At 44.1% G+C, this 21,557-nt stretch overlaps 1 protein-coding gene across 10 annotated transcripts in view; it reads right to left on the bottom strand.

The window, feature by feature from the left end:
- The window catches only part of AUTS2 (activator of transcription and developmental regulator AUTS2), a 690,192-nt gene that overhangs the window by 221,382 nt on the left and 447,253 nt on the right, over positions 1 to 21,557 (bottom strand). For all 10 annotated transcript variants that reach the window (XM_081843448.1, XM_081843455.1, XM_081843450.1 and 7 more), the window contains one exon: positions 15,644 to 15,673. In XM_081843448.1, the coding sequence (XP_081699574.1) occupies positions 15,644 to 15,673 (30 nt within the window). The remainder of the gene's footprint in view (positions 1 to 15,643; positions 15,674 to 21,557) is intronic.

The following is a 21,557-nucleotide window of genomic DNA, read 5'->3' as shown; positions in this document are numbered from 1 at the left end:
ATTAATGCTAAATTACAATGGAATTTCTGTTGAATTGGATATGACATCTACATTAATAGCCAGCCAGTTCATTCTGATTAATGTTATCACAGCCGTTAAGTGCTGGGATTTATAATCATTTGCCAAAGCTGCTAACTGAAAGCTCTTTAGTCAGTTTTTCCTTGAACAGAAACACGCATAAAATGTAATGAAAGTCTACCATTAATTTAAATAAGCATTTTGTTACATATAAATTGTGTGCATGAACACACACACACACACACAAACCCAGAGAGTTTTCTGTTAAAAAAAAGTCTAGACTGACGTATTCCTGGAATGAAAATGGTGAATGGAAAGCTAAATAGGTCTGTGCTTGGGTTGCAAATTGGACAAGAGGTCGTTTGAAATATTAATGTTAAAAAGAAAGAAAGAAAACATTTGAAGGAATACAAGGCATTTTTTGTATCCAGTTTTCACAAATGTCTGCACTTTCACACCCATTTTACCCTAGCATTAAAATTTTTGTACGCATTACTTGACTGGAGGACTGCATTGACAAAATTTCAGAGTAGTGCAGATTTTGAAGAATGGCCGCATTTCTGTTCCTTTGGGGAAGTATGAAATAGGTAGTCTCAATGTGAACTTAACTGAGTTTCTCTCCTAGCCCTAGACGAAATGAAAGTTGAGGGCAATTTGTGTATGCTCTGTACAATATTTGGAATTGCAGGAAGGGAAACAGATACTATAGGGAACTCTTAATGTACTCCTATCCAAATCAGAAACAGGACTGGCTGATTTAGAGATCCTAACCGAGGACAGAGATTCAGATTTGCCCATTGATCTGACCTGGCATTGACACCCCCTATTCCATCTGCCCTTCCCTTAGATTCTCTCTTCTATATGTTCCCATTATTCTGTTTTCTGGGACCCAGCTTCTCAGAAATCCCCTTTTGAAAAGGCCTCAAATTCTAGCTGGCAAGGTTAAGTGGTACCTACCGTGATGCTGCCCCAAATCCCCAGCTGATGATCGAACTGCTACATATGTCACGGATACACGATATCCTCCCAGCACCTGAAACTGGTTTGCAGCTACGAAACAGAGTCACAACTATGCATTAACCACAGAGCTATCCAGCTTCCCTGCCTGCAGGAGAACTGACAGAATGGATAAGTCGCAGGATAAAATCACTTATCAGTGAATCTAATGCAACTGGATTCTAAAAATGATACCTTAGAAAGAGAACACCATCTCTATGTGGCCCAATTGCTCCAAGTACTGTAATAAGCCAAACCAATTAGGCTGCTGCCGTTATGGAAGAGCAACTTCCTTGAATGTGGTCCACGAGGCCTAATTCACAAAACCTCTTTGTTTTATGTGCATCCTCATCAACATCAAAAGATACAGGCCACAGCAGACATTGAGGCCTGGAAGCCATGCACCTGGAACCACATAAACTAAGAAAAGATGCCATCAAAATCCAGACCCTCCAAGTGTCTCTATTTTCCAGCAACGTCCCTGATTTAAAGAAGCTGTCCCAGTTTCTGATTTGATCCCGAAATGTCCTGCTTTTCCTTAGGTTGTCCCTATTTTCATTGGAGAAATATTGGAAGGTTTGGAATTATCCGATCTCCTGAGCCATCTGAAGGCAATCCTGTATAGGGAAGTTTTTTCAATGGGTAATGTTTTATTATGTTTTATATATATGTTGGAAGCTGCCCAGAGCGGCTGGGGCAACCCAGCAAGATGTCTGGGGTATAAATAGCAAAATTATCATTATGGAATGGGACGTCCCTCATTTCATTGGAGAAAGGTTGAAGGGTATGTAAATCTAGGGATGCAGCAAACCTTCTGTGATCTTCAATTTCTAGAAATGAAATTGCAGTTGTAAATTGCAAGTATGGTGAAAGGTTTTTGGACAGGTAGCATGGCTCCAAAATAATGGAGAAAGATTGATGGCTGGGCAGCCATGGCAGTGATACCATAGTTACATCCTGTCAGGGGCTGGCAGGAGTTGGAGGACGAAGGGGTTGAGGAGAGAGGGGATGAGGCAGAGAGTGCAGCTGGAGATGTGCTGGAATGGGAGGGTGAGGAGAATGACTCGGGTGAAAGCGCCAGTGACTTGTGGGGTTCAGTTCCACCAATGGAGAGACACCTTCCCCTGTCTGCAATTCCTTCACTGACACCAGCTGTATCTGAGAGGTTGCTCTCAGCAGAGACAGAAGTAGGGGATCAGGAGCTGGGTGCAGAACAGCAGGTTATTGTATTTTAGCGTTCTGTTGGAAGCCGCCCAGAGTGGCTGGGGAAACCCAGCCAGATGGGCGGGGAATGAATGAATGAATGAATGAATAATTATAGCAAGAGCTAGGGGAAAGGGTGCAGGTTCAGGAGTTGAGGGAAGAGTCTCTATGGCTGCGGAATGTTGAATTTTTCAACTTTCAACTTCCAAAAATGAGGGGCACTAAAAAAACACACATTGTAGCATAACCTGGGAATTCAAAAGGCATTTTGGTTAGATTAATATAATTTGGTTTTGCTTGGTAAGTAAAATGTGTGTAAAATTGCTCAGAAATCATTAAAAATGATTGCCAAGTACTTGCAGTTATATATATTATCATTACTTAGCATTACCTGACATTTTCAGAAGGTAAAATTAAAATTCATTGGTTTTCTAAAAGCAATTCATGTGCTTCTTCATCAAACATAGACCTACCAAGCTAAATGTTGCCCAATCACAAAACTTAATAGCAGGTTTGAATTCCTCATACCCCAAAACATATTTTTAAGACCTTTCACTGAAGAAACGTAAAAGAATTAAGTTTCACACACACCCCTAAAATGATGCACCCTACTCCAGGGGTCCCTGGATTCTTGGAACCTGTGGAGCACTTGGATTAGACTCTGCCTGAGACCTTGCTTCCTAGAGCCCCCTGAACCCTCCAGAAACTATCTCCATGCCTGATGAGGAATTTGAGGAGGTACAGTTATAGCAGCCTCCTTTGAGGAGTCAACATCTACTCTAATGCGTCAGCAAAGTGGTTGGTTAGAGGGAATTCTCTGGTGCTCCAACTTTCCCTGCATGGCACAGATTATCAGCAGTGATAATCTTAGCAATGATTTGCTTAGACAGCTAATTGGAGATGTGATTTGCCATTTATCACTTGTGCTGATTAATTCATCAATAAAGAACAATAAAAATCCTGCCATATGTCTTTCTAATATAAATTTTTTATTAAAATTTTCCATAAAGAATTCCAATCATATCAATTTACACATCACATATTGTAGCTTATTGGACCTCCCTCAACTTCTCTGATAATCATTCGTAATTAAAATCCTATCTTCACATTCCTTAATTTTAATATTGCCATTAAATACTATATTTCTGTCCTTATTTGCCTTCTTACAATATTCCTTATATTTTCACAAAGTTTCTTTAAAGCACACTAGCGTTGTACATTCCTCACATACAGTTTTCAAATACTCTGTAAATTTTCCCCAGTCCTCAAAAAACCTATGATCCTTTTGGAATCTAATTTTCCCAGTTAATTTGTCCAGTTCTGCATAGTCTGTTAATTTTGTTCTCCATTCATCCAAAGTCAGTACTTCTTCTTGTTTCCATTTTTGGGCCAACAATGTTCTTGCTGCTGTTATTGCATACTGAAAAAGTTTACTGTCTCTCCTATTTATATCCATTCTTGTTATTCCCAGCAGGAAGGTTTCTGGTTTCTTAACAAAGCTATATTTTAGCATTTTCTTTAGTTCATTGTATATCATCTCCCAAAACCCCCTTACTTTCTTACAATCCCACCACATATGCATAAATGTACCTTCTTTCTCCTTACATTTCCAACATTTATTACAAGTTTTGTACATTTTTGCTAATTTTACTGGAAACTCTGGTGGAGGTCCGTAGCGGTCCTGACCGCTTTCTATCTTTCTGTCTTTCTATGTCCTGGTGCTAGCTGAGACATCCTACATTGAAGATCATGCATTGAGCAGAAAGCTGGACCAGGTGGCCTCCAATGTCTTCTCCAATTTCTCCAACCATCAGCTGCTTCTGATGTCTTGCAACTTTCTGCCCAGGTTTTCCCTGAGCCATAAGACTGAATTCTGCTTTTATTTGTTTGAATTCTTGTTTTCATGTGATTCCACACTACAGTTCTAGGGGTTTTATGCTGTATTTTTGTTTTCATCATTTAATCGTCTTTATGTTGCATACTGCTTAGAGACTTTCAAAATATTGAGTTGTTTATGAATGCTGTTGAACAAGAGCAAAGAATCTCAATAACCTGAACATTTTGGCCAGGTTCTTAGACAGTCTCTGCAGTCTCCTCAAACCCTCAATTTTTTCCCATGCTATGAAAAACAAAACCAAAGTTCTGATTATCTTCAACCTTTTCTTCCTTCTGAATTGTTCTAAGTGCACATAACTGTGCTTAGTCACAGAGTCAAATATTTCTGATCTGCAGTGAGGGAGAGAAAGCTTACTATTTGGATTATCACCAAACTGTAGGAATCCTTATTTAACCAGGGCTAAGGAAGTCCTTTTCAGCCTGAGCTTACAGAGGCAGCTGGAGGGTGGGATGGAAGCCATGGGTAGACTCTTGGAATGACTGAAGCATGGTGAGTAAATATGCCTGGGGACAGTGGCATAGCAGGAGTTGCCAGTGCCCAGGGCCATGTGGAGGGGTGGGGTGGGGAGGAAACAGACAGAGTACATATGCGCGTTTAACTGCCTAACAGTGCCTGCGTCACCCAGGAGATCACAGTTGCATAGATAAGAACAGAAAAGTCATTCCATTGTCTGTAGAGGTCACTTCCTGGTTCGCATTCGTGAAGCCAATTTCAATGGAGCCCAGTGACAGAAGTGGCTGGGTGCTCTCTGCACTATGCCACTGCCTGGGAAAATGTGTGCACATTCAGTAGAATATTTGTAGGGGGGCTGTCATATATAGGACCCCTTAAGACTTTTAAGGATTAGTCACTCCAACTGTATAAGACAGGGAGGATGTCATGAGGATAGCATTGAAAAGAAGTAAAGCAAGTTAGAAAACCAAAAGGGATCATACTTCTGTACTGAAACAGAATCATTACTGGTAGTTTAAACAGGCCCCAAAATTAATTCAGTCCTGGAGATGTACTTTCACTTCCCATGCCCCAAAAGTCCAATATGGCGTACCTTGGAAGTCAAATGGAATCCATTCCGGAAATTTATCCGACTTCCGAAAAATTCGGAAACCAAGGCGCACCTTCCGATTGGTTCCCGATTGCACAGGCGCACTGTAAACAATAGTGGAAGCCATACTGGACATTCAGCTTCCCCCCAAAAAGTTCAAAAACCAGAACACTCACTTCCAGTTTTTGATCATTCAGGAGCTGAAACGTCTGACTCCCAAGGTATTCTGGAGCCAAGGTACCTCTGTTGTCATACATTTTGGTTCTCGAATGCCGAAAACCCGGAAGTAACTGCTTCTATTTTCTAACATTTTTCGGAACCCAAATGTGGATTACATTCGAGAAATGAGGTACCACTGTACTGAGATGGAGAATGAAATGAAGGAGGTATCCAAAGCAGGATGTGTCGTAGTGCTTTGTGACTTCATTTACCATCAAGCAGAATGGATACATGTATGTTGTATCATGGATCACTGCCTTGCCGTGGCGAAGGGGCTTGAATAACTCAGAGAAGCTATGAGCTATGCCGTGCAGGGCCACCCAAGATGGACAGGTCATAGTGGAGAGTTTTGACCAAACGTGATCCACCTGGAGCAGGAACCGGCAAGCCACTCCAGTATCCCTGCCAAGAAAACTCCATGGACAAAGACAATGTTTTCCCAGTAGTGATGTGTTTTCCCAGTAGTGATGTATGGAAGTGAGAGCTGGACCATAAAGAAAGCTGATCGCCAAAGAATCGATGCTTTTGAATTATGGTGCTGGAGGAGACTCTTGAGAGTCCCATGGACTGCAAGAAGATCAAACGCATCCATTCTGAAGGAAATCAGCCCTGAGTGCTCACTGGAAGGACAGATCGTGAAGCTGAGGCTCCAATACTTTGGCCACCTCATGAGAAGAGGAGAAGACCCTGGAAAAGACCCTGATGCTTGGAAAGATGGAGGGCACAAGGAGAAGGGGACAACAGAGGACAAGATGGTTGGACAGTATACTCAAAGCTACCAACATGAGTTTGACCAAACTGCGGGAGACAGTGGAAGACAGGAGTGCTTGGCGTAATCTGGTCCATGGGGTCACGAAGAGTCGGACACAACTAAATGACTAAACAATAACAACAAGTGTTCCAGTCAATCTAAATGGAGGAAGTGTAGAACTAGGCAGTAGCAGTGCCTAGGATAACAATTCAGAGAGGCCAGAGAACTGCATGCTGAAACAGAAGCAGAGGTTGGTGGCCGTCTGTCAGTGATTATTTAGCAGGGGTTCTTGCATTGCAGCGGGTGGGACTAGGTGACCCTTGCGGTAGCTTCGAACTCTACCATCCTATGATTGCCTGCAGAGGTGAATGGAGTGTGCATTCATTGCTTGCCATGATCAGCACCTTAAAAGGGAGACTTGGAAGCCGACAGGTGGAGAGATAGTCTGCCTGGGCAATACTGGATGCCCCTTCTACCACATGCTGCTCTCATAGCAAGGACTTGCTTTGATTTGCCTTGCCTTGTATTCAGTCTCTGCCCAATAACTTGCCTTTCCTCACTTGGGAAGAGATCAGTGCTTGCATCCGAATGGATACAAGACGCTCCTGCCATGGCCTGCCTTCCATGACAGTTTAGCCTAACATCAGAGGAGGGCCTTGCCACCAAAGGGGTAAAAATGACAAGGAGAGGGGGGGGAGGAGCAGAGCCTGTTTTTCCCGCTGACATTGAGTCTCCTTGGTGTGGGCAGTTAGGCCCTCGGAGGTATCCGTCAGCATGCCTGCCTGAAGCGCCGGCAGGAGTCGGGGAACTTGCTGGAGAAGCTAGTAAAATTTTAATGCACTCTGTAGTGCGGTCATGTCACACTCACTCATGGCAAATAATCCCCGATGCCTGCAGAGGTAAAATGGAGCTGTAATGTGCTTTCCTCCTAACCCGAGCTGACAGCAGTGATGTACGACTACCATTAGCGGAAAATATCACTTCAACTAACCCATGATCCAGCGCCGCTAAGGGTCATATTATCCATGAGGAACAAATTACATTCCCAAAGTAAATACAAATTTTCGACACAAAATGGGACCAAAAAAAGAAAGAAAGAAAGAGAGAGAGAGAGAGAGAAAAGGGGGGAGGGAGGGAGGTAACAGTGTGTGCCTGCATTGTGGGGAGGGAAGGGAGAGTGGGGCTTGTGTTACCGATACCTATGACAATGAGTTGCTAAGGGGGAAATATGTCAGGAAACAGAATGTACCACCACCTCTGGAGAGAATGTGATGTGTATAAAAGCTACTGAGCAGGCGTTCAAGCCCGTGAGCCCCACATACCCCCTCTGTCTCTTTACCCCATCCTATATCAAGAGCAGAACCTAATAATAATAATGATGGTGATGATGATGATGATGATAATTTATTATTTGTACCCCGCTCATCTGGCTGGGTTTCCCCAGCCACTCTGGGCGGCTTCCACAAAGACCAAAAATACACTAAGATGTCACACATTAAAAACTTCCCTGAACAGGGCTGCCTTAAGATATCTTCTGAATGTCAGGTAGTTGTTTATCTCTTCGACATCTGATGGGAGGGTGTTCCACAGGGTGGGCGCCACTACCGAGAAGGCCCTCTGCCTGGTTCCCTGTAGCTTTGCTTCTCGCAATGAAGGAACCGCCAGAAGGCCCTCGGCGCTGGACCTCAGCATCTGGGCAGAACGATGGGGGTGGAGACGCTCCTTCTGATATACTGGACCAAGGCCGTTTAGCAACACTGCTATGCTGGCCTTGAATTTTATCCCCATCCTTGCACCAGTAGTCCTCTCCATACAGTTCTCCCAAATAAAGGCAAGAAACACCAGACAAGAGGCTGGACCACAGGGAGCCCTGGTGATGACCACTCGGGTAATGAGGGACCAACAGCAGAAAGTAGCCACGACACTTTGGCAGAACTGATGTTTTGCATGCAGGAGGTCCCAGGCTCCGTCCCCAACATCTCCAGGTAGGGCTGCGAGAGACCCCCTCACCATAATCCTGGAGAGAGGCACTGTTAGTCAGGGTAGGCAAGGCTGAGCTAGACGAATCAATGTAGTATACGGTACAGTAACTTCCTGTGTCCTCCCCACCACCTGTCCTCACATTATTTCTCAACATGGTTGGACATTGCATCTTGGGCAATCTGACATGGCAATAGCTCCGTGCACATAGCAAGTGGTACTCATGCCTGGGGGAGGAGTGAGAGGCGGTGAGCAACTGGTGGCAAAGAAGCCAGTCACAATGTCCAGGCTGGGCAGTGTCTCTGATGGCAACACAGGTGGTCAGGATAGGGGTCAGGGGCCCAGGTGTACTGTTGGAAGGCTTGGCAATGGACCTTTCTGATCCCCTGGTCCCTCAGCCACAGTCTGCTCAGGCCAGCCTCTGGTACCTGCCCACGTCATGTTTTGAAGGACCCCCCTTTATTGTTATTGCTAACAACTCCTGTCATTTTCTGATGCTACCCCAAACCCCCACCCCGAAGAAGGAAGATCTGAGAGATCGCCGCCCGTCTGAATGAAAGGAAACTCTGACTTGTCAGTTAAACAAAGGAATAACACACAGCCTCTCTTTATGGCGTGTACTTTACCTGTCATCCAACAGACCATTATCATGTCACGCCAGAGTGCTCTTTTCTCCAGGTCACTTTGTTTAAAATGACATGGATAATGCACATGTCAGCGAGCTGACAGTCTCGACCGTCCTTCAGAGATTCTTTTTTTAAAAAAAGACAAATGCCTGTTCTTATCTGCAGGCCTTGCCTCGGTCTATCGTCTAAGTCAGGGAGAACATGATTTCTCCAGGGAGCACTTTTTTCATTTCCGATTTAAAGAAATCAAATAAGCGCCATTCGTCTTCATCTGAATATGCTTGACCCATTCAGATGATGATGTGTCACTTCACTCTCTCTCTCAAAGGCAACGTACGGTGAATTCACAATGAATATACCAAGTCCCATATCCCTGCAACGGGCAACCACAACAGACTATATCTGCCTATATACAATACTTCCGCACCCACAACCTCCTTGGATAAGGGAGCTTGTTTTTTAGAAGATGTAGAACGACTTTGCAACCATTGAGTCAAAACCAGTATGCCGAACAAAATGAAATCATTTCCTCCCCCCAAACATCTCATTGTCTTACAGTGAAAAATGTGTCAGCACTGTGGCTGAGTTCTGGATTGGGGAGGGTGCATTCGCAAAAATTAAGCCCCAATCCTGTTCAGAAACAACAAGCATTTTCTTATGGTCTGAGCCAAAACCCCTCTGAATTCTCTCTTGACTTTAGAAATTATTTTTATTCATCGGATTTGTTAGTCACTGTTTACCATTGAAACAAACCAACATTTTCATACAAACACCTGCAATTCATAAACACACCCTTTAAAAAAAAGGGGGGGAAGCAGCAGAAAGCTTTGGCAACACACTAGCAACAGAACAAAATCAGTTCAGCCCAATGAAAGCCTAGGAGAAAAGGTAAATCTCAACAAATAATGAAATGACAACCAAAAAAAGAAATCAATGAAGGTGCAAGGTGGGACTTACTGGAGAGAGCATGCTACAGACCCACAACTGAAAAGGTTCTTGTCATCAGGGACAGCAATCTCAAATGATCCAGGGGGCAAAAGTCAAACCGAAAGTCAGTCTGAAAGAGCAAGTCAGTCTAAAGGCCAAGCTCGGGAGCTGAGACAAGGTCATAGCTTAGAATTAGTAAGCCTTGTACCTTCATGTTCTGATATAATTCCTGATCTACGTCAGTGGCAGACCTTGGGGTCTCAAATTTTAGCTGTGTGCTGTGTGACACTAAAATTCAGCGCACCTCCACCTCGCCTTCCATTCTACATCATAGTTGCGGTGCCCCTTGCAGCACCTCCCCCACCTCCATGCCCAGTGCGGCCCAGTGCATGTGAAGACAGGCTCTGGCAGTCTGAGTGGTCGAGACCAATAATGGGCCCAGTGGTCAAGAAGGTGGTTTCTGCATGTGCTATAGAGGGAAGTGAGGGGCAGATGGGGCTTGTCAACCTGGGAAGGGAGCCCATCTAGGAGAAGGAAAACTCTTATCCTAAACCTCCACTGCCCTGCAGGATATCAACCCTACACAAATCCATAGTGCAGTCCCTAAGAGGGTTGGATGGTGCCTTGCATGCCTTCTTCAAGCAAGACCTGCAACCAAGCTGGTATCAAATATATTGCTCTGCTTTCCTTTGGACCACACCAATGAGACCAAGAGTGGGGTTATTTCGTCTGGGTAGTCCTTCATACCCATTACCCAGGCTTGCACCCTGGGGAGGTCACTTCGGTGCTAACACGACAGCTTGACTTCACCCCCAGACACACAATCCATTGTTTCTTGAGACAAGACGGGTGCCAAAAATACTGTATTTTTTAATTCCTGAAAGGTCCTTCGAGACCTAGATGGTGAAAAGTGGGAGATTTATATAATACTTTGTATTTTTCTCCACTATCTTCCCTCCCCAAATCCAATTGTCTTAAATTATTGCAGCTGGGATAATAGTCTACATGCAAGATCAGATCACCATGCTGGTTATAATAATGTTGCAGTCTGGAAGGTCCTTAAAACAGACACAAAAACAAACAGTATGGAGCAGTTATTGAACAAAAGCCATTGTGGTATAATTTGATCATGAGTGACTTAAAAGTTCAATGAACCAACAGCAGAATCCTGATGAGTAAAAAGTGGAATAACAAGAATTTATTGGTAAGAACTGTTGATACAAACCATAGATAACCTAACAAAAATGCATCACTTTCCATCCCAAGCTGATCAGATACAGTTGCTTTCATTGAAGAAATCATTATACCAACATATATTGCCATTGAAGTTATCGTGTGTGTGTGTTGTTAACTTGTATTTCAATAATGCAACAGGTTTGAGAGAACATCTTCCATTCTTTATGACTATTTACACCATCCCAAAACCATTAGGACTGGCAGAGGAGGTTGTTGTATTCATATTTCACCTACCTAAATAGTTCATAGGTAGTCATTGATCAGCCCCTGATTATGAAATGTTCTCACACAGTGTATCATTCCTATTGCATGCAATCAATATATCTCAAGATGCAATATATCCCCATGTATTTTTTAAAATTAAATATGCTAGTAGGAAGACTTCCTGTCCTTTTGTTCAGACATCAACATTCAATAACTAGCTACAAAATATTGTTGAAAGGGCAGGTGTCAATCTTTCAAACAACAGTAATAAAAATTAGTACAGTTGGAACTGTGGAACACATTCAGTAGTTGACCATAGCTACGTTTTTCTTAGATGTTATTTTAGGATTAGGTAAAACAAAAAATATATGTCAGGATGGCATGAGCAGAAAGTGAAATGAAATTAAACTACTAGGAAATTATCTTAATTTCTCTTATGATATGATCATTTAAAGACAGACAGACAGACATCTTCCGAATCACCGTAGAGATTAAAAGTTACAGCTTTTGCAAGAACAGCTATGATGCTTGGATCTGAACTTGAATGATCTCCCCCCCCCCGCAAAAAAAAACACAACACCCCATAATATTTTTCCATTAGTCCATAACTGCATGTTTGATCTACAGTGGTGCCCCGCAAGACGAATGCCTCGCTAAACGAAAAACCCGCAAGACGAAAGGGTTTTCCGATTTTTTAACGGCTTCGCAAGACGAATTTCCCTATGGGGTGCCCCATGATCAGATCAAAACTTTATTAGCAAAGCCAACAGGCCACAGCTATACAAGAATTAAAAATAAAAATAAGAATAAAAAGAAGAAAAGAGCAGGCAAAAGGAGGTCCGTCAGATGAACAAGTCTGTCACTCAGATGGTGGCCCTCAATTTCACAGCTCTCTCGATGTACCTCGCGACCTTCTCTGTTATCTGACTATCCGTATCAGATAAGAGAAAATACAGTGTAATGTCTGGTGAGCGGCCGGGGTTGGAGAGAATGAGTGGAGTAATAATCTCATTCCTTAGGTCTTTGTAAATGGGGCAGGATAGGAGGACGTGGGACACTGTTTCCGTGTTACCATCTCCACATGGGCAGAGACGTTTTTCAAATGGAGTCTTTTGATAACGACCTTCGAGTACGGCAGAAGGAAGAACATCCCATCTAGCCAATGTAAAGGCACGTCTGTATTTTGGGATGGTTAATTTAAACAGATATGAAGCTGGGGAGTCAAAATGAGAAGGGGGAGAGTAGGTATACCATGGGCACAGTTTCTTTAAGATAGTCAGGTTGTTTTGCCGTTCAATGTCTTTCAGGCGCTGGCCTATTAGACTCTTTGCTTTAATGAGGCCCATTGATAGTAGGGACTGTGAATGCAAACCGCATGTAAGGAGTTTTTGATGCACAGTTTTGAACCACTTGCTTTTGTGAGGGTCTTGCATTACTAGAGGCAGTAGACCAGGTGGATTTAGATTAAGACGAAGCCAATAGTTGAATGTTCTTTGCCAGGTCTGAGTTTCTACAGATGGAAGGCAGGCCTCGAGTCGTAATGCTGCGTTTGGAACACAGGTGGGGACGCCGAATATCTGCCTTAGGAATTTAGACTGAACAGTTTCAAGACTGGAGCAGTGGTTCCCCGTCCAGATTTGTGCCCCATACAGTAACTGCGCCAGAGGTTTTGCTTGAAAAACTTCAAGGGCTGCTGGGATGTATCTGCCCCCCTTCGTGTAAAAGAAGCGGGACAGCATCTTAATACTTTGAGCTGCTTTGGGCTTCCGGTAAGATGGCGACGGAGATAGCAGCATAGTCAGGTTTGCCTGCCTTTAATTAAGATTTTAAGTAGGTTTTTTTAGCCTTCCTGGACTCTAATTTTATAGTTTTATAGTTTTAATGATTTACTGGCTGCCTTATCACCTCACTACTGCCCCTGCTTTTCCTAGTTAACGTTTTATTGTTTTACTGGCTTGTTGCTGTGCTACTGACCAAGCTGGCCTCCCCCATCAACAAATGCCTAAAGGAGCGGCTCCTGTGATTGATTGCCTGCTTTGATTCCTGGCTAAAAACTTGGACTAACAAAGGGTCAGAGTTCCATTCTGCTACAGTTCATTTTCTTTCCTATGGGGTGCTTCGCAAGATGAAAGCCCATAGGGAAATCTCCGGGGGCAGCGGGGAACCCTCCTCCCACCGCAAGCCCCGGGAACAGAGGAGAAGCTGCGTGCCTTCCCCTCTGTTCCCGGACCTGTCCTGAAGGCTTGCGGCGGGAGGAGGGCTTTCCTCCCCACCGCCAACATTCAGAATGCTGTTCTGAATGTTGGCGGTGGGGAGGAAAAACCCTCCTCCCACCGCAAGCCCCGGGAAGAGAGGAGAAGCTGCGCGCCTTCCCCTCTGTTCCCGGACCTGTCCTGAAGGCTTGCGGTGGGAGGTCCGGGAACAGAGGAGAAGGCGCACAGCTTCTCCTCTCTTCCCGGGGCTTGCGGTGGGAGGAGGGTTTTTCCTCCCCACCGCCAACATTCAGAACAGCATTCTGAATGTTGGCGGTGGGGAGGAAAGCCCTCCTCCCACCGCAAGCCTTCAGGACAGGTCCGGGAACAGAGGGGAAGGCATGCAGCGCTTCTCCTCTGTTCCCGGACCTGTCTTGAAGACTTGCGGTGGGAGGAAGGTTTTCCTCCCCACCGCCAACATTCAGAAGGCTGTTCTGAAGGCTGGCGGTGGGAAGAAAAGCCCTTCTCCCACCTCCAGCCTTCAGAAGAGTTCCCCGCAGGGCTCCCCAAGCTGTGAATGTCTGCCCCGTGCGAGGGGCGCTCTGCTTAAGAGCGCCCGCCGTGCGGGGCAGCAGGCTGCTATCCGCAGCTTGGAGAGCCCTGCGGGGAAGTCCTGCAGGGCTCCCCAAGCTGCAGATGTCTGCCCTGCGCGAGGGGCGCTCTGCTTCAGAGCGTCCCTCGCACCGGGCAGCAGGCTGCTATCCGCAGCCTAGGCAGCCCTGCAGGAACTCTTCTGAAGGCTGGCAGCGGGAGAAGGGCTTTTCTTCCCACCGCCAGCCTTCAGAAGGCTGTTCTGAAGGCTGGCGGTGGGGAGAAAAGTCCTTCTCTCCCCCCCCCCCCGCCAGCCTTCAGAAGAGGTCCGGGGACAGACTGTCCCCGGACCTGGTCTGAAGGTGGTCTCCCTAGGAACGCATTAATTTATTTTCAATGCATTCCTATGGGAAACCGTGCTTCGCAAGACGAAAAACTCGCAAGACGAAAAAACTTTCGGAACGAATTAATTTCGTCTTGCGAGGCACCACTGTACTTTCACTTAGTGCCTTGGAATGATCTGTTTTGGTTCAACAAACTTAACTGAATTAGTTCAAAAATCTCTGAAAGTAGTTCCTGTCATGTAAACTAAAAGAAGTTCATTTCGGGGGCAGAATCTTGAATAATTTCTAGTTCGCCTTGAAGTTCACTCTCTTACATGTGCCTTTTCCTCTTCAAACACTTTGGGAATTTGTGCTTAAAGATCATAATTGTTGGGGGGAAATAAATTCAGCAATTTATTGTCCACTCTTCTCTGTGTGTGTGTGTTTTACTGTTTTCTGAGTCTTCTTAAGTAAATTTTATACTTCAGAACGGCAAAAGGCAGCATTCTAAATGCTGCCAGAATTTTCTGAGGATCATTTTGATGAACTTGGATTGAACTGTGAAGAACTAGTTTATTTTGTAAAGGGATGAACATGACCTGGAATTAGTTCCCTTTTGGACAGGCTGAACTTAAAGTAGAACTAGTTCCCTTTTAAAATGAACTTGTCAGGCTCTGTTATCATCACCTCCTAAGATGCACACAGGGATCTTTCTCAAATAATGGTTGATAAATCTGTACAGACTCAGCAAAGAAGAAAGGATGTCTGACTCCAAAATTGTCAGAGGCCCTTGTAGGAAGAAGATTAAGGGTCCAGTAGGGTATGGCAGACTAGTGAATAATCTGCCTCTGTACCTTGACCAACCACAGGACATGACCCTTGGTGGAACATTTTTTAAAAAGGCATGATGGCTTGAGCACATCAAATATAGGCTGCATTCAGACAATAATAATAATTTGAGGACAAGGGATTGATTGAATTTGTTTTCCTGCTTTTAATGCCAATGCTTCTGCCCTGATTTCTAATGTTCCTTTTACATCGCAGTACCTGTTGCATTATGGAACTGTGGCTTTATGAACACTATGCCACCACGGTGGGAAAGAACTGTATGCCAGGATACCGCCCCAATTTTTTGCCCTCTGAGTCATGGTGGTGAAAACCATGGGGGTTTTGGAAACCATGGGGGAAAGTACAGAGAAAAATTCCAAGGACTGTCTGGGTTTTCAGGCTTCCAAATATTGTGTTTTCTGGAAATAATCAACATGGAAATAAGTAAGGAAACACTGGGAAGGCAGGATGAAGGGACATCTGAATGCAGCCATAAGGTGTAGACCACATCAAAATGTGCTTCCTCATTAGCTAGAGAGAAGATGGAAACAGATCCTGAAACACATTAGAAACAACACATCAGGAGCATGCATTGGAAGTCTGTCTTTACCTTTTCTTCTTGATCACTATCGCTGTCACACTGTAATAGAAAGGAAAAGGAAAACATTAGGGTTGTGGGTTTTTTTATAAAAAGAAGAAGAAGAATGCACAAAAAATTGTATGTTAATTCCAAGGTCTAGAGAGTTCTGAAAATATATACGAAGCTTTTCCACAGGGCTGAAGAAAGTATCTGGGCCCACGCATTGCACAGACCATGAAAAATGGGCTAGAAAATAACTACAATTCTAGGAAGTGGCTGCCATATTGCGGCAAGTATGAGACTCCAGCCATGTCATAGGGACAAAGGAAGCTGTCTTATACCACACTGCACTCTTAATCCATCCAGACAAATGTTGTTTACATCAGGGATGGGGAACCTGTAGCCACCAAGATGTTGTTGAATTCCATCTTCCACCAGCACTGACCATTGGCCATGCTGACTGTGACTGGTGGGGGCTGGTGTTCAACAACATGGAGGGAGCACACATTCCCCACCCTTAGTCTACACTGACTGTGGTTCAGACTTCCCCAGCCCTGCCTGCAGATGCCAGGGATTGAACCAGGAAACTACTGCTTGCACTGCACGTATTCTGCTACTGAGCGAGGGTCCGTCAAAGAGCTATACCAGTCGCATCATGTTGGTGTATCATTTCATTCCCATTTACATGTTTGTGCATTGAGCGTAGTAGGCTTACTTGGGGAAAGAGAGCATCTCTCGCTCTCTCTTCTGCCACCTGCCCATCCCACAACTCATTACATCTCACTGTGAAACTAATCAACACCATCTGAATTTTCCAGGACAATGTTTTCCTGCACTGTGGTGATGCTGCAGAGAGTGCGCTAGCAGCAATGCAATCCCCGGGAACCATCATTTCCATTGCCAATGTATTAAACTTCCCTGCCTCTTCTGACAGTCCAGTTCTAATTTCAAGGTCCACTTAATTCCTCCATCAAATCATTACCGCTATACCCAGCAGCACCTTGTCTCTAGAGCTAAGCATATGGTGAAAGACCGAGACTGACTGATATCCATTATGGAAGCAGTACAGGTGCCAAGCCGATTAAAAAAAAAAAGGAGGAGAGCAAAAGAGGAGAGAATATCCAGCCTCTCGTCTTGCCTGTTGACTGACAGCTTCATGGCTTCGCCAAGCCATAGGGGTTTGCCAAGGGAAGTCCAACCAGGCTACAGCTCACATGGCTCAGTGTGAAAACAAGTTCCATTTGTGGCAGTAAATTCCCACACTGACCCAAGGACTTTGCCGGTTCTCTCAGCGTGATTGGGCCATCCAATTTACAGCTCAGTCCTCCAGAGCCTGCCATGCCAGCGCCTGGCAGAGATGAACGATGGTCAGAAAAGACCCTCCAGCTCATAAATTATGCAGAGGCAATAAACACACTCGGCAAACAGCTCCGAATGTTCACCCGGCCAGGCTCCTGGAGGAAATGCTGGGAGCCCTGAACACACAGCCAGGCATCTCTGGAAAAAAGTGTTGATGAGAATGAGGAGGTGCAATGAGAGAGAGAAAACCCACAGCTGTGAAGAGTCACTTCACTCCAACAGCAAGGCGATATATGGGCACAGTTACATAAGGGATAAAAGGATCTGCCCATTTTGATTCTCTTGGTTTCTCATTTCCCCTAATCATAAATTCACCTTTCCATATTTCTGCAGCAATTTGAGTGTTGCTTTTGTTTAAATCCTCCTAAGAATTCATCAGTGTTTTGATGCAAATTTCTCCAAATAAGCCCATTTTTGTATGCACATTTCTTAGTAATGTGCTTTTTTGGGAGGGAAAGATGTTTACCTTAATATAGGTATGAGCTTTCGTGTGCATGCACACTTCTTCAGATACACTGAAACAGAAGTCACCGGACCTTTCTATATAGTGAGAAGGTGGGGAGGGGTATTACTCAGAAGGGTGGTGGGAATGGGTGATTGGCAGATAGCTGCGATGAGCCTGTTGACGACTCTTAACGACTGCAATAGGTCTAACAGGAAAAAGCAAGGGGTGAGAAGGTGAAAAATGGCTTTGTCATGTATAATGAGATAAGAATCCAATGTCTTTATTCAAACCAGGTCTCTCCATAGTTTTAAGTTTGGTGATAAGTTGCAATTCAGCAGCTTCTCTTTCCAGTCTATTTCTGAAATTCCTTTGTAATAGAACAGCTACTTTGAGATCTTGTATAGAATGTCCTGGGAGATTGAAGTGTTCTCCTACTGGTTTTTCTGTCTTGTGGTTCCTGATGTCGGACATCCACAAGACAGAAAAACCAGTAGGAGAACACTTCAATCTCCCAGGACATTCTATACAAGATCTCAAAGTAGCTGTTCTATTACAAAGGAATTTCAGAAATAGACTGGAAAGAGAAGCTGCTGAATTGCAACTTATCACCAAACTTAAAACTATGGAGAGACCTGGTTTGAATAAAGACATTGGATTCTTATCTCATTATACATGACAAAGCCATTTTTCACCTTCTCACCCCTTGCTTTTTCCTGTTAGACCTATTGCAGTCGTTAAGAGTCGTCAACAGGCTCATCGCAGCTATCTGCCAATCACCCATTCCCACCACCCTTCTGAGTAATACCCCTCCCCACCTTCTCACTATATAGAAAGGTCCGGTGACTTCTGTTTCAGTGTATCTGAAGAAGTGTGCATGCACACGAAAGCTCATACCTAGAACTAACTCAGTTGGTCTTTAAGGTGCTACTGGAAGGAATTTTTTTATTTTGTTTTGACCATGGCAGACCAACACGGCTACCTATCTGTACCTTAATATATGCATTGTTGCAACATTGTTTTGTTGGAGAACTGCATCACACAATTCAGAGAAGTCCAAATTTCAAAGGATGGTTGTGTTTTGCTTTGTTTGTTAATCCCACATCCCAGGGAATGGGGAACAGGGTTCACCTCAAATCTCTCAGCATCAATCCTTTTTTTTTTCAGGGTGTACTCAAGGGTACACAGTACCGGCACTTTTGTTTTTTGTTGTCAAAATGTGTGACACATACTGTAACAAACTTCATGATGAGTACCAGCACCTACTTTTCTAGAAAAAAATAACTGCTCAGCATCCTTAGCAGACTATAGTTCCCAGAATTCTTAGGAGGAAACTTTGACTTTTTAAAGAGGCCCACAACTCTGCAGCAACAGAAAACTAAGTTTGACTCATCATCTATAGGACAAGCCTTCAAATATTTATAGATGGCTACAAAAATCTGTATAGTTAAAGCTATGGTTTTCCCAGTAGTGATGTATGGAAGTGAGAGCTGGGCCATAAAGAAGGCTGATCGCCAAAGAATTGATGCTTTTGAATTATGGTACTGGAGGAGACTCTTGAGAGTCCCATGGACTACAAGAAGATTGAGTGCTCACTGGAAGGACAGATCCTGAAGCTGAAGCTCCAATACTTTGGCCACCGCATGAGAAGAGAAGACTCCCCAGAAAAGCCCCTGATGTTGGGAAAGATTGAGGGCCCAAGGAGAAGGAAATGACAGAGAACGAGATGGTTGGACAATGTTCTTGAAACTACCAGCATGAATTTGACGAAACTGGGGGAGGCAGTGGAAGACAGGAGTGCCTGGCATGCTCTAGTCCATGGGGTCACGAAGAGTCGGACACAACTAAATGACTAAACAACAACAACAACAACAACAACAACAACAACAAAAATCATATGACCTCTTAAGTCCTCTTCAGGAATTCCATATAAAAGAGGGTTGGGGGACCTTTTTCCAGCCTAAGTGTCACAGTCCCTTGTGGTAAATTTTCTGAGGGCCACATGCTAATATTGGGTGGGGTGAAAGGCAAAAGTAGGTGGACCAATGAATGGTACTCTCACAGCTTTCTGCAGTGGGCTCCATTCCAGCCATGTCCCCACCTGTATCTCTCCATCTTCCAAGCAGGGAAGCAAGATACCTTATTACAGCCACCAGCGGATGGACCAACTCTTTGAACCAGTTTAAGGCACATTCATGCATACCTTGAACAGATGCTGGCTTCCAACATTAAAGAGAAGTTAACATATAAGCCTACCCACAGTTTGGAGCAGAAGGTGACATTTGCAGAGCGCAGCATTGTTGTTTTACAATGACACCAGGTGGGTGCATCGTTCAATGGCTATTGCAAGGGGAACAGAAAAAGAAAAAGAAAACGCACTTTCATATTTCAAATCCATTTATCATTGACACCTAAAACCTTCCGCAGCTCAGATCGGGAATTGTAATGCACCTCTCTCTCCCGCTCTAAGAAATCTGAAGGAACTGGAGGGGGAAGCCCCCCACAGACCTCATCTAATGCTCTCCTTGCTACTAACAATATTTTCAGTCATCTATCTGGCAATGACGAGCTGACAGCTTAGGAAAAGGGCAAAGATTAGATTTTTAGCTGCACAATTAGATCGTTGCTTCTAAAGGGGGAAGCAGGGAATTACCTTACAGATGAAAACAGACGCAGGCAAGGAACACACCAGCATGAGTGGTGGAATGAATGGTCCTCCTTTGAGAAAGAGTCCTTTACAGCTTTGAGGCTTGCTAGCATATCAGCCTGGCTAGCCCAGCTGACAAGGAGAACAGCTGAACCATTTCACCAGCGTTTTAGACCCCATATGCACCATACATTTAAAGCAGTCAGCATCATACAACATTAAACAGTCAAGACTTCCCCCAAAGAATCCTGGGTACTGTAATTTGTTAAGGGTGCTGAGAGTTGTTAGGAGACTCCCATGTCCCCTCAAGGGGTTACAATCCCCAGTATGGATTAACAACAAATCACTCTTCTTAAGAAACTCTGGGAATTGTAGCACTGTGAAGGGAACAGGAGTCTCCTAACAGCTAACAGCAGTCTTAACCAAACTAAAGTTCCTAGAATGCTTTAGGGGGAAGCCATGGTGATTACAGTGGTGTAATAGTCTTTCAAGTCTACGGTGCAAGTGTAGCGAAGCTGTGACTATATTAGCCAGTTTTGCCAAATGTATATAGTCATACCTTGGTTTTCAAACAGCCTAGTTCTCAAATGTTTCCCAAATGATTGAAACCCAGAAGTGACTGTTCTGGTTTCAGAATGTTCTTTTGGAAGCCAAATGTCCAATGGGGCTTCTGCAGCTTCTGCAGGAGCTTCCTGCAGCCAATCAGAAGCCACACTTGGGTTTTGGAAGGTGAACGGACTTCTGGAACAGATTCCGTTCAACTTCCAAAGTACAACTGTACCTTTTTCCCCATATAACAATAGCATTTTTTGCATTCTATTTCTACATAAGCCCACAGAGGGTATTGGTTGTTTATTGATTATCTTTTTGGTGTATTCTATACTTTGGTGAAACTCAGACCTAGAAACAGGGCTAAGAATGAGAGCAGGGAGGCACCAAAACCCTTTGTGCTCAAACATGGTCCTTGGGGAACATGGTCCCTATCAAAGCATGCACTAGGATATATACTCCAAATTTCCCTGTTGATCATGGCCAATCCCAGTCCAATGATCCTAGTGCCTGAAGATGGGGGATAAATTCAAAGCAGCTCACATTAAAAGGTTAACCTACCTAATCGGCACTTTCTGACACATTCTGAGAACCATAACATCCCTCCAAATTTGCACTTCTCTGAATTTTGCAATGTTCTTCTCCAGCCCAGAAATGTGTACATGAAATCCATATACTGGGGTGAAATGTGCATTAAAATGCATAGATCAGTGAAAACAACATACAAACATACTTTCTGTTTGTGAAACTGCATGTGAAAATCTACATATTAGGTGAAATTTCAAACGGATAATAAATTTTAATGAGGACTTAGACTCATAGAATTGCAGGCTTGGAAGGGATCCTGAGGGTCATCTAGTCCAAATAGGAATCTCAACTGAAGCATCCATGACAGATGGCCATCCAACCTCTGCTTAAAAAATCTCCAAGGAAAGAGAGCCCACCAA

This window comes from Podarcis erhardii (assembly GCF_964252035.2).
Source record: "Podarcis erhardii genome assembly, chromosome: 16".
Lineage (NCBI taxonomy): Eukaryota > Metazoa > Chordata > Lepidosauria > Squamata > Lacertidae > Podarcis > Podarcis erhardii.
Note: the sequence above shows the minus strand (reverse complement) of the source record. Positions and strands in the feature narration are given on the sequence as shown.